The sequence below is a fragment of the Nelumbo nucifera genome, chromosome 1 (assembly GCF_055504915.1).
Source record: "Nelumbo nucifera cultivar China Antique chromosome 1, China Antique-T2T, whole genome shotgun sequence".
NCBI lineage: Eukaryota > Viridiplantae > Streptophyta > Magnoliopsida > Proteales > Nelumbonaceae > Nelumbo > Nelumbo nucifera.
The window spans coordinates 155,906,165-155,923,762 of NC_142649.1; the positions used below are offsets into that span (position 1 = coordinate 155,906,165).

The 17,598-nt window shown below is 39.3% G+C and overlaps 1 protein-coding gene across 7 annotated transcripts; it reads left to right on the forward strand.

Moving 5' to 3' along the window:
* Window positions 1-445: 445 nt before the first annotated feature.
* Window positions 446-17,007, forward strand: GATB (GLU-ADT subunit B). Of its 7 annotated transcripts, none has more exons than XM_088894821.1 (12): window positions 447-817; window positions 892-1,078; window positions 1,404-2,095; window positions 2,523-2,732; window positions 3,131-3,271; window positions 3,383-3,586; window positions 3,904-4,101; window positions 4,438-4,506; window positions 16,049-16,165; window positions 16,265-16,356; window positions 16,479-16,612; window positions 16,716-17,007. In XM_088894821.1, exons 3-10 carry the CDS (start codon window positions 1,469-1,471, stop codon window positions 16,343-16,345), a joined length of 1,647 nt encoding a protein of 548 aa, XP_088750947.1. In that variant the 5' UTR covers window positions 447-817; window positions 892-1,078; window positions 1,404-1,468; the 3' UTR covers window positions 16,346-16,356; window positions 16,479-16,612; window positions 16,716-17,007. The 7 variants fall into 7 exon arrangements, with proteins under 7 accessions (XP_010264850.1, XP_088750947.1, XP_088750945.1 ...); XM_088894819.1 differs by having other exon boundaries at window positions 892-1,032; XM_088894820.1 differs by having other exon boundaries at window positions 447-811; window positions 892-1,032.
* The last annotated feature ends 591 nt before the right edge of the window (window positions 17,008-17,598 follow it).

Genomic DNA, 17,598 nt, shown 5'->3' on the forward strand with positions numbered 1-17,598 from the left:
CCAATCAGGGTCAAAAGGAATACCAATGTTTTAGCAAAAATGATTGGAATAGAAAAAAACAGAAATTTGCCCTTTTATATTTTAAGGTAATACGAAAATAGTAGATATATAATTAATCAATATCCTAACGTTTTAAGAAATTTGCCCTTCATATTTTAGATTTTATTTGATATGTCATTTATTCTTTTCGAACGTTTTATGCATTATTTGGATGGTCAAATCAATGAATTGATTGTTCTTAGGAGTTGGGAGATTTGGACGAGCCATATTAGTAGAAATCTTGATTACATCACTTGAATGGTTGAGACTTGAGATTGATCTTAAGAAACCACTTTAATGGTCTATATTTTGGATTGATTTGGTACATCGATTACATAAATCTAAATTTGGTATCACTCGACTAGTTTTGACCTAGAGTCGGATGAGTCGAGCCTTTGACTCGACTCGGTAGCTTGCCGAGTTTTCCGAGTTTACTGGCTATGAAACATTGAAACGGTGACTGGTGAGTGTGAGTCGAGATGACTGGAATTGGATATGGATACATCACACATAGCAAGTTCTTAGTTCTGGGTTATGGCCTAAAACCATACCAAGAGTCTGCAGCCTCTAGATTCTTTCCTTCGTATTTGCGATACAAATTTGAAGAGATATTGGATGCAAGACCAGCGCCATAAACCCAGTAAGTCTTGGCAGTTCTAAGTTTCAAAGTGGTTCGAGACGAGGAAACCGGGAAATGTTGCACTGAAGATTGTAGACAAATGGATCACTCTTCCTAACCTGTGTACCATCCATTGCTTAATAAGTTAATAAGGTCAAGGTCAGAAGTCTTGATGGTCATTCTTCTGCTTTTTCTGTGGTTCTTGTTGATCAGAACATGATATTCTTTTGTAGGAATTCTTCAAAATCTGTCCTTTTTTGTGCGTCGCATTGATTTCAACTGAGAATAAGATAATCTTTCCTGGGTGTCTTCCAAATCTATCAATTATGTATTTTCAGTCGGTTTTCAATGTGAAATATGAAGGTATTATTTGGGTATGTTTCAAAACCTGTCTTTCCTATGATTCTCATTGGTTTCCAGGTGAGCAATGTGAATGCATTTCCAAGGAATCTTCAAACTGGTTATTCTTTCTGGAATTTATTCCGAAAACGAAGGAATTTAGTCAATTGCTCTTCTACGAATGAAACCAAAACTGATTTTTTTTTTTCATTTTTTTTTCTACTAGAATAACTATCATCATTGAAAGTTTCAGTAACCATATTTGATGCTCTACAGTTCATTCAAGCTGTTTTGCAATTCATTACCCTTTTAGGCAAATGAATGAAGATATAGCCTATTCATTCATCAGTTTGCTAAATTGGTTTGCAATTTGATGATTTCTTGCCCTTGTCGTCCATGTGTGCAGCTTTTAGCTTTGCAGAGACATCTCTTGCATTGTTTGATATCATAGAAGGATAACTGAGCACCAGGATGGCTTCGGTATTATTTAGGGGGATCCAAACCCGCCCTTTTCTCCTCTACCCTTCTGCACTTCTCTCCAGGAAAAATGGTGTTCTCTTTTGCACCACGAAATGCTCTCAAAGCCAAACTGCAACACAGGAGAACCAGCAAACTCAGATGAAAGTTTCTCCGCGTACCCATACAAAAAAAGTTGAGAAAATCCTACACGACTATGAAGCAATCATTGGTATAGAGACGCATGTCCAACTCGACACTCTCACCAAGGCCTTTTGCAGCTGTGCTTACCTCTATGGGTCTCAACCCAATACTAATGTTTGTCCTATTTGCATGGGTCTACCTGGCACTCTGCCAGTTTTGAACTCTAAGGTCATTGAGTTTGCTGTAAAAGTGGGCCTTGCACTCAACTGCAATTTGTCTATGAACTCAAAATTTGATAGGAAGCAATACTTTTATCCTGATCTTCCAAAGGGCTACCAGATATCTCAGTTTGATATCCCGATTGCTACTGGTGGGTTCATTGAATTGGATCTTCCCACTGAGTATGGAGGCGGGCATAGGAAGTTTGGAATAACCAGGGTTCATATGGAAGAAGATGCAGGGAAGTTACTTCACTCAGGAAATGGAAGTTACTCACAGGTATTGCTACTTTATCCATCCCCTTGTCCATTAATATGAAATATTATTTTAATTTTCCATTCTGTGGTTTCTAAAACATTCAAATTTCTTATTCTATTCCTTTTTCTTTTGCATATGCTATTTGATTTGGTTGATTTGATTTTCTTTCATTTCTGTTTTTCATGTCTTAGAATGGGTTATGATTTTGCATGGTTTTATTTTACTGAGGATTTTGGCAGTTGTTTATGGATTTAGTTGATCTCTTTAGGCATTTTCTTATCAAATGACTGGCATCAAACTTTTTTACTCAGTGTTTAATTAGCCATTGATCTTTTCTTACTTTTCATTTGTCCTCTATTTCTTAAAGGTGCCTGTTGCATCATGGGTTTAAATTGTGAATTTGGTGTTTCTTTTAGAAGCTTGTTAATTTTGTGAGGCCTTGCTTCAGGTTGACTTGAATAGAGCAGGTGTGCCTTTGCTTGAGATCGTTTCGGAGCCTGATATTAGAAGTGGCCTTGAGGCCGCAGAGTATGCAGCAGAGATACAGAGGTTGGTTCGATATTTGGGTGTGAGTAATGGGAATATGCAAGAAGGTTCACTCCGTTGTGATGTAAATGTCTCAGTCCGGCCTATTGGGCAACTAGAATATGGAACAAAGGTAATTAATTTCAACTTATTACATGTTAGTTGATTAGTTCTTTTTCCAAGACAACCTAGGCCAAAACAAATTATTTCTTTTTTAAAACTTGGCAAATAAATAAGCACTTCTGATTTCTCTTTTCATTCCTATGATGCTTAGATTGATGGGTGGGAGCAATAGTTTTTATCAATGCTTTGACCTTTTATTTATCCCTTCTCTCTTTTTTCTTTTCTGGGTGGCAGTGGGGTCCATAATAGAGGACAGAGAGTTTATTCTGTATCTTGCCTCATAGATTCCAGTATATTGTTGAAAATTTAGCACTCTGTGGTGGTATATGAACTCATTTTCAGCAATGAATAGGTTCCAGTATATGATTGAAAATTTGTCTGCCAATGCCTATCTTATTGTGTTTACAGGTTGAGATAAAGAATATGAACTCATTTTCAGCAATGAATAGGGCGATTGATTTTGAAATCTCCAGGCAGGTTGATCTCTACAGTAAAGGAGAGGATAACCAAATTATACAGGAAACTCGACTCTGGGAAGAAGGGGCTCAGGTTTCAATTGCTTATTTGTTCATTTTAATGTGGAACCTGTTAGGATATTCGCCTTTTGTTTTTATTTTGTTTACTTCAATCACTAATTTATGACATCTGCTTCTTGTTTAGAGAACAGTTACAATGAGGAAAAAGGAAGGGCTTGCTGATTATCGATATTTCCCAGAACCTGATCTTCCAGAAGTGGTCCTTAGTGAGGAATATGTTGATAATATTCGTGCATCTTTACTAGAGCTTCCAGAAGTGAAGCGTAGGCGATATGAAAGGATGGGTCTAAGCATGCAAGATGTCCTTTTTCTTACCAATGACATGAATGTAAGGCCTATTCCTGAACATGATGAGTACCTATTATCAAGATTTGTTTTGGAAGCTGGGGTATACCTATGGTTGCCTCTTCCCTGTATATCTTCAATCTGGATTTGTATATTTGTGTCTGTTATTACAGTGTATTAGATGCAATAGCAACTTGGTGACAGATACGTGAAGTTTTGCAACACAACTCATTCCTGTCAGATGATATTTAAATTCTTTACTCATTAATAGTTTAGTGGTTGGTTAGCCAATATGAATTGAACTGCAATAATGATCCAAAACATGTCTCAAGTCTTCACATGTAGATTTGCCTGTCTCAGGTTGCAGACTTTTTTGATGCAACAATTGAAAGGGGAGCAGAAGTGAAGATGGCTGCTAATTGGATAATGAGTGACATTGCTGCTTATTTGAATAATGAAAAGTTGTCTATAAATGAGATTAAACTTACACCACAGGAGCTGGCTGAACTAATTTCATCTATAAAAGGTGGAACAATCAGTGGGAAGATTGGGAAAGAGGTTAGCTGCTGCTCTTGGTATTCATACTACTTGTATATACTGTTTTGGACTTTACTATTACATGACCTTATGATTAGTTATCTGCATTACTTGAAGATTTTAATCTCTGATGGCTAGATAATATGTTGGGTAATCAATGGTAGTGCATAAATCTCTTAATTGTAGAAGCTTCAAGCTTGAGTCTTAGGACAAACAGGCAGCACAAACATGAAATACATCATAGCTTCAAGACAACCTTGGCTTCATGTATTCTTTACTAACTACTCGGTGCCAACAAAGAAAAATGTTTTTTTTCTACTTCATGCTTGTAACTGATGCTATCATTTTCTTATGCAGATACTCTTTGAGCTAATATCCAATGGAGGTACCGTCAAAGCACTTATAGAAGAAAAGGATCTGGTCCAGGCAAGCATCCCCACTTTATTGATTTTTATGGTAAATATAAAATTTATAAAATAAAAAGGAGAAACCATAGAAGATGAATGTGGGTTTTGTAGCTCAAAGGAGCTTAAATGGATAAACACCAAAAAAGGAGCAGAGTGAGGCAGAGAAAAAATACCTCATATGCAACATCCTACATCCTATATTTAATCTTTCATAGAGAGAGAGATGAGAGAGAAGAGAAGAGCGAAGAGAAGAAAAGAGAAGGGAGAGATAGATACGATTGAGAGTCTCAAAACTGTAGTTGGTGGCGCCCAGCTTGTTATTTATATTAACTTAATATAAAAGAATGAGAGGTTACAAGGATGCCCTTGGTGGCACTCCCTAGTAACAAGCTAATAAGAAAGAAAGAAATAAACTAGTTGACAACATGTTAGGCTGACAGCATACTAACAACAACTGTAAAATAGCAAATGAATAATCCTCACAACACTCCTGATGTGTCCGGAAGTGTGTTGTTAACCACTTCGGAACACCAGTTTTAATATTTATAAAATTTTTCCGATTCTCAAACAAATGTAAATGGGTGAGAGCGGGTCGTATCCACAGAGAAGCAAGGGAAAAACCGCTACGTACTTAGATCCGAGAAGGAGAATACAATTGGGAATTGCAGAAAATAAGAAAATAAAATTTATTAATGCTGAAATTAAAGGTTCGGAATTAAACAAGACAATAACTAAAATTCAGAAATTAACAAAGTACTAAAATTAATAAAAGAAATAAATAAAAGTAATCCAAAATTCGGATCTAATGGCGGTAGTTGCAGATTGGCCGGACAGCTTGCAGGAACCCCTCCTGACAAGATCTGGGCGTCCTTCCCCTCTTCAGCCCTCGAACCCCTCGAGACACCTTAGTATTGAACCAGACAAATTCAGATTTGCAAAACAGAGAAACGAACATGAATTAAATCTAAAAGAGTGCTGAAATAAAAATAACGGAAAAGAAAATGACGAAAAGAAAAGAATGGTTGATCAGATCCAGTGGCGGTAGTTGCAGATTGGTTGAATAGCTTGCAGTAACCCCTCTTGACAAGAATCGGGCGTCCTCCCCTTCTACAACCCTTGAACTCCTCAAAAAACCTTAGCCTTGTGAATTGGGTGAATTGACCAACCCCTTTTATAGGGCCCTTGGGGCCATTTTTATAGAGAAGGGTGGACACAATTGGGAATAGAGAGAAAGAGGGGGGCGGCAACTGGGTTTTAGAAAAGTTATGGGTGCCCTAGGGTTTTTAATGGAGGGTTAGGATGATTCTGGGGTGATCCTAGGGTTGAGAAGAAAAGAAGAGGGCGCCCAATATTATGTAGGGCTGAGATTTGAGTGCCCATAAGTGAATGGAGGAGATTGAGGCACCTAGGGTTGAAAGGTGGAGATTAAAAGAGGTGGGTGGCGCCCTAGAGTGGATGATTGAGATCTAATGGTTAGGGGCTGAATGGTGAGGATTAGCAGTTAGGTGGCACCCTAGGGTTTAAAAACTACAAAGAGAGTGCCCTAGAATGGATGGTGGAGATTAGAAGAGGTGGAGGGTGGAGATTAAACAACTAGGGGTGGTTAGGGTTTGCTAAGGATGAAAAAAATAGGTTAAAAGGCACCCTAGGGTTTGCTAAGGAGAGGGGAGCATGCCCCTCTTTCAGCTGGACTTCACACCAGCTTCCCAAAATCTGCATTTCAGCCATGCAACTTCCTAGTTTTGCACAAAATTTGCACAAAGACACTCAGAGGTCACAACATTGAATTTAAATAGGAAAAGGGCATACTTTGACTATTCTAAGGCAGAAAATACCCCTGAAATGATGCCCTTAAGGCATCAAAATGCAGAGTTACCAACTCCCCCTCAAGTTGGGCTGAATATGTGTATCATGCCTAGCTTGTCACATAACTCATTGTGCCCCGAGTATGGAAGTCCTTTTGTGAGGACATTGTTCCTTGGAATTGACATAAGGGATGCAAATTTCCCTTTTTCTTTCAATTTTTCCCTTATGAAGTGTTTGTCCACTTCAATGTTCTTGGTCCTTTCATGTAGGATAGGACTGTTAGCGATGTTTATGGCTGCCTTGTTGTCACAGTAAAGAGACATAGGATTATGAACAGCAAATCCAAGCTCTCCTAAAAGGTTTTTTAGCCAAAGAACTTTAGCCACCCCATGTACCATAGCTCTATTATTCCACTTCAGCCCTTAACCTGCTACCACACTTTGTTTCTTGCTTTTCCAGGTCACTAGGTTTCCTCCCACAAATGTGCAATACCCACTTGTGGACTTTCTGCCATCCACAACACCTGCTTAATCAACATTTGTAAAGACTTCCACCTTTAGATGATTATGCTTACTGAATAGTAGACTTGTTCCTGGATACTTTTTTAAGTATCTAAGAACTCTCTCTGCTACCTCCATGTGTGGTTTTATAGGAGAGTGCATGAATTGTCTTAGGACCCCAACTGAATAGGCAATGTCTGGACGGGTCATGGACAAATAAATTAACTTTCCCACTAACCTTTGGATCTGTTTCATATCTTTTAGAGGTTCACCATCAGAGTCACCCAATTTATGATCAACATCTATGGGAGTATCTGTTGGCCTTGCGCCTAACTTACCTGTGTCTTGTAACAGATCAAGGGTGTATTTCCTTTGAGAAATGAAGATGCCCCTTTTTGAGCGGGCGACTTCAATTCCTAGAAAATACTTTTGGGGACCTAGATCCTTCACTTTAAATTTAGATGCAAGGAATTGTTTCAACTTTTGTATTTTTGAACTCCAATTTCCTGTAATGATGATATCATCCACATACACTATCAATACAACAACCTGTTCCTGACATTTCTTCACAAAGAGTGTGATCAGACTAACATTGCTTGAACCCTATTTGCTGAACTGCCATGTGAAACTTACTGAACCAAGCACTGGGAGATTGTTTTAAATCATAAAGAGACTTTCTCAGCTTGCACACCTTATTTTCACTTCCCTTGGCATAAAATCCAAGGGGTTGAACCATGTACACCTCCTCTTCTAGGTCACCATTTAAAAAGGCATTCTTTATGTCTAATTAATGCAATTCCCAGTCAAGGTTAGCAGCTAATGGCAGAAGGACTCTAATTGAGTTCATCTTAGCTACTGGAGCAAAAGTCTCATCATAGTCAACCCTGTACACTTGAGTGTACGCCTTGGCTACTAATCTTGCTTTGTACCTTTCAACTGTCCCGTCCGCCTTGTGTTTAACTGTAAACACCCACTTGCACCCCACTGGGTCTTCCCCCTTGGAAGATCTACCAATTCCCAAGTTTGATTTTTATGGAGGGCATTAATCTCCTCCTTCATGGCATCTGTCCATTTAGGGCATTTTAAGGCTTCTACAACATTTTTGGGTATAGGGATGCAATCGATTGCAGATAGGAAGGCTCGGTATGAGGGGGAAATGTGATCATGGGAGACATACTGGGTAATGGGGTGTTTGGTAGTGCATGACCTGACTCCCTTTCTTTGAGCAATAGGAATGGCAAGATCATCCACAGTAGGAGTAGGGGTATCAATAGGTGCAATAGCGTTTAGACTTACCTTTTGGGAGTCTATGGTGTTGGTTGCTCAATGTTTGGCTGCTCCACATCTCTGTCACATTGCTGATCTCTACGGCGTGTACGTTGGAAGACACGAAAGGGGGCAAGGTCCGGAATAGAAGGAAGAGAGACTTGGCAAACCTGAACCTGCTTCTCTTCCACACTACTCTCCCCCTAAGGAGAAGCAGGGAAGAACGGTTCAGACTCAAAGAATGACACATCCTTAGACACAAAAAACTTATGACTAACGGGATCAAAGCACTGGTACCCTTTTTGAGAGGAGGGATACCCCAGAAAGATACAAGGGATGGACCGAGGGTCTAACTTACACCGAGGCGGAGACAAATCATGGACAAAGGCACGACAACCAAATACTCTCATGGGAATGGAAAATAAAGGGGACTAAGGGAACAACAACTGATGAGGGGCCATGTAGTTCAACACTTTGGAGGGCATGCGATTGATGACATAAGCAGCTATAAGTATAGCATCCATCCAAAACTTTTTTGGAACATTCATATGTAACATCATCCCTCGAGCTACCTCAAGGAGGTTTCTGTTTTTTCTTTCTACAACACCATTTTGTTGTTGTGTTTTGGCGCATGAGCTCCTATGAATAGATCCATGGGAGGCAAAGAACTCATTGAGCTCACCATGGAAATATTCTTTTACATTATCTGATTGAAAGATCTATATTTCAACATGGAATTGCGTAAACACCATCCTCTGGAAGTCTTTCACAATCTTTGGAACTTCATCTCTGCTACGCATGGGGAATACCCATGTATAGCAGGAGAAATCATCGATCAATGTGATAAAGTACTTATACCGCCCTCAAAGATTATAGTGGTAGGCCCCCATACATCAGAATACACAATATGAAAAGGAAAACTTGATCTTTTATTATTTGAATGAAAAGTTGTTCTACACTGTTTGCTCAGCTGACATGTTTGACACTGAACATGACTTAAATAAAATCGGAAACAAAGACTTTATTATTTCAAATGAAACATGACCTAACCGACTATGCCACCCTAAAATTTGACTCATTTTTTTTTTGATCAATAACAGAATGTTTTATTAGATTATAAAAATTGTGAAACTTTGAGTACAAGAGAGGGTAGGTAAAATATCTTAATTCCCTCACAACAGAGAACAAGAAGGAAAGCTAAAAGGTGGCCCAAAACAAAGAATCCTTAAACACCCCTTGCTTGGCTAACCCATCAGCCATGGAATTAGCACTTCTCTTCACCAAACGGTACTTCACCTCAATATCTCTACTCAGCCATTTAAATTTTTTCTTTTCATTTCTGTAGCTGCACAAACCATTGCTGCCTTCCTTCAACCACCTAATTACCACCTCCGAGTCCCCTTCAATGATCAAGCACTGAATATTTAATTCTCTTGCTCTTTTGATTCCTTCCAAAGCTGCTAAAATCTCTACCCTAAGAGAGTCACCCTCACCAATAGGGCCAGAGAACATAACAAAAATAATCCCAGCCTCATTTCTGAAAACTCCCCCAATCTCAGAAGGCCCAGGATTCCTTAAACTATAACCATCAAAATTCAGTTTCATGAGTCTTGAAGGGGGGGGGGGACCAAGAAGGTGTAGAGGTCCTTTTGCACTGAGCCGAGGTAGTAACTTCTTTCCACTTTCTCAAAAGATCAGCCATGGAGAACTCTGAAAAAAGCTCCAAAGATTTCAGCCAATGACTGACCCTTAAGTGTATCAATTCGGTTAAATTCTCCATAGATCTTTCCTTGTCTTAAAAAAGTCTAGAGTTCCTCTCTTCCCATACGGACCAGCACACAGCTGCTCTAATGCTTCTCCACATGATTTTCCCTCTTTTCTTAGGACATCTAGAGAACAAGGGAGAGAACAAGCTTTGCAAACTCACCAGGGGATTCCAAGTGCATCAAAACAAGGATGAAGCCCATTCCCAAATAGTCTTAGTAACTGGACAAGTAACCATAAGGTGGTAAGCCGTTTCCCCATTAGCTTTACAAAGAACACACCTATTGGGAAGTAAGCAAGAATTAGGTCTTTTTCTTTGAAGCAAGTCGGTTGTGTTTATTCTTTCCAGGAAAGTTTCCCAGCAAAAACTACCAACCTGAGGAGGAATGGGTTTACTCCAAATCTCATTAACAGGGAAGGAAAGGCCAAAGGGAACAGGAGGATGGACCAAGGTCTCAAAAAACGACACACAGGAGAAGAAACCATTGGAGGATGGGGTCCAAATTCTAGAGTCATCCTTACTTGGGTCCAAGAAAACATTTTCAAGGGTGGCTAGTAGAGACAACAAGCAGCCCAAATCCGTATCCCTTATTGTTCTTCAGGTCTGACAACGCATATAAGGAGGGAAATTGGTCCATCAGAGATGAGTCCCCAGCCCAAGGCTTTTCCCAGAATTTTACGAGATTACCAGAGTTTAGATCATACCTTATCCAAGGGGAGAAAACCGGAAGCAAATCATGAATGGCTTTCCAAGGAGAAGCAGCTGTAGTCCTTGCCAAGATTCCTGGATCCCAGTCATCGTCTTCCAGCCCATGTATACTAGCCATAATCTTCATCCAGAGTTTGTCCCTTTCCAAATTTGACTCTTATTTGATTGACTATGCGACTTTGAGGACGATACCGAGAGACCAGCTTTGTTGTCGAGAATGTAGAGACCATCCACTAGGCTCCCTCTACCAATCGTCCTCCCAAAAGTTAGATCCTAAAAAACACATGAACTAGGAAAAAAGGTTACCTTACAATTTAAAGAGTTTGTGATACTAGTGATTGAAAACAAATTTATAGGAAGTTGAGGGACATGCAATACATAATTCAGGTTAAGGCCATGGGGAAGAGATATTGATCCTTGGCCTGGGGATTTTGGGTTCCGTAGAGGCTTAAGGGATGCGGAGATTAAGTGCTTAGTCAGTTTACTTTGCCTTCTTGAGCAAGTCTGTTTGAACCCCTCTAAACCTGACAAAAGAATTTGGACACCTAGATCGGATGGATCTTTCTCTTGTGCTTCTTTTTTCAAATCCCTTTGCTGTTCTAACCCCTAGCAGGCCTTCCTTGTTAAGGAAGTTTGGTGTAGACCTGTTCCCCCTAAGATCTTGGCATTCTGTTGGGAAGTGTTCTATGTGAAAGTAAATACCTTGGATAATCTACAAAAGAGAAGACCTTTTCTCTGTATTTCCCTCAACTGGTGTATCCTATGCAGATCTCAAAGTGAGGACTGTTATCATTTGTTAATTTCTTGTTCCTTTACTGCAGAATTATGGAACTGGCTTCTCTCTTTGTTTGGGAGCAGTTGGAACTTGCCAGCAGATTTAAGAACGCTTTTTGATACCTCGATGTTTCGCAACAGAAAAGGGGTAAAATCATGTGGATGTGTGCAAGAGCTGCATTGATATGGACAATTTGGGAAGAAAGGAATGCTAGAACTTTCTTGGAAAAGGAAAGGAACCCTCAAGATTTAAAGGACTGCATCGGGTAGGGTGATTCGTTGGCTGAAATCTTTTGACTTGTTTTACCAATTCTCCTTTAATGACATTTGGAGGAATTGGGCAGCAGTGGCAAGCTGTTCCTCTTCCAAGAATAAAGTGAGAACAAGCTGGTCATTACCTCCTGCAGGCTTCTCGAAGTTGAATTTTGATGGAAGCAGTCTAGGAAACCCAGGTCCTTCTGGAGTAGGTGGGGTGTTGAGAAATGAAGTCGGGAATGTGATATTTATTTTCTCAGGTCCGCTAGGAGTGGGAGACTCTACTAGAGCAGAAATATCTGCTGCCTCGCAAGGTGTACAGTTTGCAGCTCAATTAGGGGTGAACCGGCTAATAGTTGAAGGTGACTCAAAGGTTGTAATAAGCTGGTTGCAAGACCCAGAGTTAGTAAGTTGGTGCTTCAGGAATGAAATTAAAAAGTTTAAGGCGCTGTCAAGAAACATGGACCTAAGAATACAATGGGTGGGGAGATCAGCAAATGCTATGGCGGACTGTCTAGCCAAGTAAGGGTCAGCGAGGGAAGTTTTGTATTGGGCACAATTGTAACTTATTTCTTTTGTTTTCTTCTTTAGTGGAGAGATCGCAACTTGTGCCTCTCCAAGGGCTGCTTGTATGTGCTAACTTTTCCAAATCAATAAAAAGTTCATTTATTTATAAAAAAAAAGATATTGATCATTGAAATGTAATGGAGGAGAATGATCCATCTGCAAGCCTCACTTTATCCCCTCCTGACAAAAGGCTATAAGTCTGAAACAAGTTTGGCTTACTGGTCATGTGGTTAGAGGTCCCTGAGTCAATGATCCAAGGGAGTCAGTGGTAGTGGTGACATGGAATGCAAATGCCTCATTACCTGATGTAGACGCGAATGAAGTAGGAGTACCAGTAACTGAACTATCCATCTATCGCAAAGCCCTACCATATGACTCCAAGTGATCTCTGAAGGAATTCATGATATCTTACTTGGGGTCAGAACCAGTAAAGTGATCTCGTGTAGTACCAACAAACCGAGTATCTTGGGTTGCCACATGTGCTGCATTATGTGCTGTATTCGGCTTCTTTTGACCTTGTACTTTACCTTGCTCTTGGTTCTTCACTACCCACTTGGGCTTCCCATGAATCTCCCAACACGTGTCACGTGTATGTCTTGAGCGCCAACAATGGGTACAAAACAACTTGTCTTTATCATCAACCTTCTTGGAGTCACTTTTCTTTCCCATATTGTTACTACCCATTGCAGTCATTGCTACCTGTTGCTCCCCCTCAGTTGTAACCATCACACTCCACCTACTTTCCTCAGATTGAACAAGGGCATACACCTCTTGAACCGAAGACAACTCTTTACTTCCTAAGATCTGAACTCTTAAGGGTTCATAAGCAGGGTTTAGTCCCAACGAGAATGCAAAAACCCGCTGCTGAGAAACTAGCTTCTTATAGGCCTTAGCATCATCATCATGTTTCCATTCTATAGCCTGATAGTGATCCAATTCTTTCCATATTGTAGTGAGGGCTGAATAATAGGCAGACAAACTACTATTCCCCTGTTTACAGGTTGAGGATTTAGCTTGCAACTGGTAAATCTTGGCATAATGCCTTTGCTCAGAATAGGTGGTTTTGGCCTATTCCCAAATCTTACTAGTGGTGTCTGCCCACATAAAGTTCTTCACATCAGGTTCCATGACTGCAAGGAGCCAAAACATCACCATACTGTTTTCTTGGTCCCACCTATCATGTTCAACTGTCTCACTCTTGGGTTCTTTCACTCTTCCATTTAACCAGCTTTTCCTAGGGGTGATCATTGGCTGGGCTAGGCCGGGCCGGGCTTTGCTCTTATGATAAGGATTATAGCTTAGGCCCGGGGTTCCGAGCCTGAAACATAAGCCCTAGCCCAAGTCTATATGGGCCCGGGCCGGGCCGGGCCTGATTTCGGGCCAATGTCACTCATATATAACATTACATATCTATATATTAAATGACGTAACATGCATATGAACTTATTTTATACATTATATAGTATAAAATATTATATATAATATAAATTATACATGTCATGTTATAATATTTAAATATAAAATATATAATATAATGTAAAATAACATGTATACATATGTATACATTATACACAAAATGTGTAAGTTTAAATATATGCTGCCGGGCCGGGCTTGAAGTATTAAGCCCAAGCCCGGCCCTAAAATTTGCAGGCCTGATGTGGGCCCAGGCCCAGGCCGGGCTGAAATGATCACCCCTAGCCTTTTCCCCTTGCTGTTACATAAAGTTTTACACTTTTAGCTCACTCTAGGTAGTTTAGGCCATTTAAAGGGGTAATTGGCATGGGAAACATCATGTTTTCACCTCCCATACCAGCTGTGCTACGGGTTGGTGTAACCCCAGATGAAGCTGAATCATAGTTTGCCATTAAGGAAGAGAGTCTACACTACAAGAACCAGAATCACAAGTGTAACAGACCAGATCCCACACAACTACACCACAGCCACAATCAGAGTGCTAAACCCCCAAGAATTTTACTTCTGGAAAGAGAAAAACTGCTGAAATCAGCCCAGTGCTAGTTTGGCTATTAGAACAGCCTAGTAATCAGTCCAGCAACCAGTCGTTAAAACAGTCTACTAGCAGTTTGACTACAGCACATGCTTACTAACAGTCCAGCATCTGTACAAAGGTGTAAACCCAAAAAACAAGGTCTTCACACCATTGACCACAGAAAAAAAAGGAACACATACCCTGTCCAGCACCTGTACGAAGGTGCAAACCCAGAAATCAATTTTCACAGCATCGAACAAAGAGAAGAGAGTCTTTACAGCATCGCCCCTCTTCTACTAGAGTTTCCTTGGTGTTATGACCAAGGAAGAACCCAAAGAAAGCAGCCGCAAGTGGCCTGACCAGTCCGATTAGGTTTCTCTGTCTTCCATGTCCAAGAGATCAAGAGAGAAAAAAAAAAAAAAGAAACTGAGAATAGGGCTTGGTTCAGATGAGAGAAACGGTTCTTTATAGCCCAGAATTATGCTTTGATACCATGTAATCTTTCATGGAGAGAGAGAGAGACAAGAGAGAAGAGAAGAGAAGGGAGAGAGATACGATTGAGAGTCTCAAAACTGTAGCTGGCAGCACCCAGCTTATTATTTATATTAACTTTATATAAAAGAATGAGAGATTACAAGTATGCCCCTGGCAGCACTCCCTAGTAACAAGCTAATAAGAAAGAAAGAAATAAACTGGCTGACAGCATACTAACAGCAACTGTAAAATAACAAATAAATAATCCTCACAACACTGTACGATATGTACATGTACAAAAGCAAGTTCCTCAAGGCTCACAAGAAGGTGATAAACCAACAAAAAACCAGTAATTCCAAGCATTGTACCCAACTGACAAATCCTGCAAACAAGACGTAGGAATAACTCCCTCATTGTTTCCTTTCCATGATCTTATCTAGTATCTAGGAGAGCTTTGATACTCTTTTAAAACAAGACCTTATTTGTTTTATTTTATTTTATTTTTGGTTGATGATCTCATCTGGCTTTATCCAGATACTCTTTTTGAGTAGGTTGATAGGGGGATCAGTAAAAGGTAAGAATCTAGAAGCAAGCCAATGTGTAACAGCTGGTGAACTTGAATTGGCATTTGGCAATGCCAATTTTCAAGGAAACTCACTTCACAAGTCTTTTAGCTATTAAATTGACCAATCTAAGGTTCAGTGGAATTAGGGCTTCATCCTGGATGTTGAAGATCTTGCCCCTTTAATCTCATAATATAATTGCCATTTACTGCAATGGCAGGACTGCTGATCCATTTGGAAGGAGAGGATCTCTGACATCCTCTATAGGCTAAGGTCCGATTCCCTGCATCTTATTGGAAACATTGAAATAGTTCTGGTTAGGTGAATCCTGATTCTCAAGGAGTTAGTTTTTTTAACTACCATTTCAGGGGCCAATGGGTCGATACTAGTTTCAGTTCTGTTTTTGGTGTATAAAGACCTATGCACGGTTAGTAGGTGTTTCAGGGTATACATATGCATGGTTTCTTCTCTTTATTCATGTAGAGCTCTCATAGTCTAGGTGATAGCCCTTGTTTTTTATATTATTAATGCAATACTAATCCATGCCATTTAGCAGAAAAAAAAGTGACTCAGTTCAAGTCAATAAGTTAATAGACTTCTCCCCTTTTGATCAGTTGATAGACGTTTCTCATCCTTTGACATAATAAGGTTTTATGCTGTATACTATATCCCATATCCCATAATAAGGTTGTCATCAGGTACTGCCATAGTATTCTTTTCCATTGTCTTCTAGATATTTTCTTGCATTATCATGCATATGTCTTATCTCTTATGCTATGCAGAAAGTGATATTGCAATGCTTTCCATGTGTTTAGAGACCCCTGTTCTTTTAATGATATCACAATCTTTTTCCATTAAACAATTAGATATTCTCACATATTATTTGGATATAACAGATAGTAGATCCTGCTGAGATCGAAAAAATGGTGGATAAAGTTCTGATAGAAAATCCAAAGCAGCTTCAACAATATCGTGGAGGAAAAACTAAGTTGCAAGGATTCTTTGCTGGCCAAGTATGAATTCTTGGGAGTATAATTTCCTATTTTGATACTTAAACTCTTGGTTATATTTGTTTTAAAATAATTCTAAACATTTTGGTTAAATACTTTCAGGTAATGAAATTATCTAAAGGCAAGGCCAATCCAGGACTTTTGAACAAGATCCTTTTGGAAAAATTAAATGCCAAAGGCTGATGCTTTTAGAGGTGGTCAAATGCTTATGCTTTCTTCTGTACCAAGCATGATTATGTTTTTATATATTTTTCATTATATTAATTCTTTGTGTTTGACAACTCTATGCTTATCTTGCATACTATATGCGCTAAAGGCCAGAATTTTGAGAAAGACATGATATTGGAAAGAAGCTTCCTTTCATTCTAGTTATATACAACAAGCTAAGATTATGGCGTTGGATATGTGCTGATCTGAGCTAAGATGATGGTGTTGGATTTCTGCTGACAGGTAGAGGCATATCTCAAATTGGATATGTGCTGATCTCTCAGCTCTTGCTACTGAATGTTTTTAATGAATAATAACAAATCTGAGTAATGTCCATACTGAACAGGGTTGATGAAAAAGAAATTAGAGATGGGAAAGGTGGTAAACTTGGTGGTTATTACACTTTACTTTTGGCTACCATCTGTTCTGGGCCCTTTGATAAAGATGCGTTTTAAATCTCCAATTTTCAAATCTTATGTCAATACAGAGTAGCAGGTAGTATTGAAGTTTTACCCGTTGTGTTATTGTAATTCATTCAATAGAATTATTTTTTCTTATAACTTTTCTGGATATATATTTTTTTCTATTTCCTCTTCTTAATAGTTCAAAATAGACGGATCACATCTTTGTTTCTGTTAGTTAATATGCTCACAGAGCTGATGCCAATGATATTATTCCGTTGTGCTATTTGTTACAGTAATAATTGCAAACTGCCCTTTTCTTTACCTATAAACATTATCTCTATTCCTGAAAAGGTGAAGAACTTGCATTTAAAGTCCTTGGCGTTGATGTAAAAGGTGTCATGGTATGGAACTTAGAATTACTCTGTCAGCAGTTTTAGAATTCAGAGAAGACTTCCAGTGGTGAACCTGGTCTACCCCAATCACTTTTTCATTCTTCCCAAATAAGCACTTTGAAATGCCTTATTCCTACATCTTTCATTTTCTTCACATCCATTTTCAATATTTGGCAAAACAAGGTTTAGATCTCAGTCAATGGTCATAAACTCATAATTGGTGTTGATTTTCCTACTGGAATATCAGCTGAGTACAATGGGTTAATCGATGATGTAGCTGTTCCTGCGTGGTCAATATCCCAATAAGATGATCTCCTATTTCCTGCCTGAGTTCCTTGACTAAATGTTACCGATAAACTAAAGAAGATGCATCTCAGGAATGATCATATGGGGAAAGCAGATACAGGTACTGTCTCCCAAATACAAGTAAAAT

What these genes read in the sequence shown, in the direction of transcription:
- GATB (XM_010266548.3), top strand. Translation starts at nt 1,469, where the DNA reads ATGGCTTCGGTATTATTTAGGGGGATCCAAACCCGCCCTTTTCTCCTC. An exon ending in TCTGGGAAGAAGGGGCTCAG is followed by an intron (nt 3,272 to 3,382) that starts GTTTCAATTGCT and finishes CTTCTTGTTTAG; the next exon opens with AGAACAGTTACAATGAGGAA. An exon ending in AAGAAAAGGATCTGGTCCAG is followed by an intron (nt 4,507 to 16,048) that starts GCAAGCATCCCC and finishes TGGATATAACAG; the next exon opens with ATAGTAGATCCTGCTGAGAT.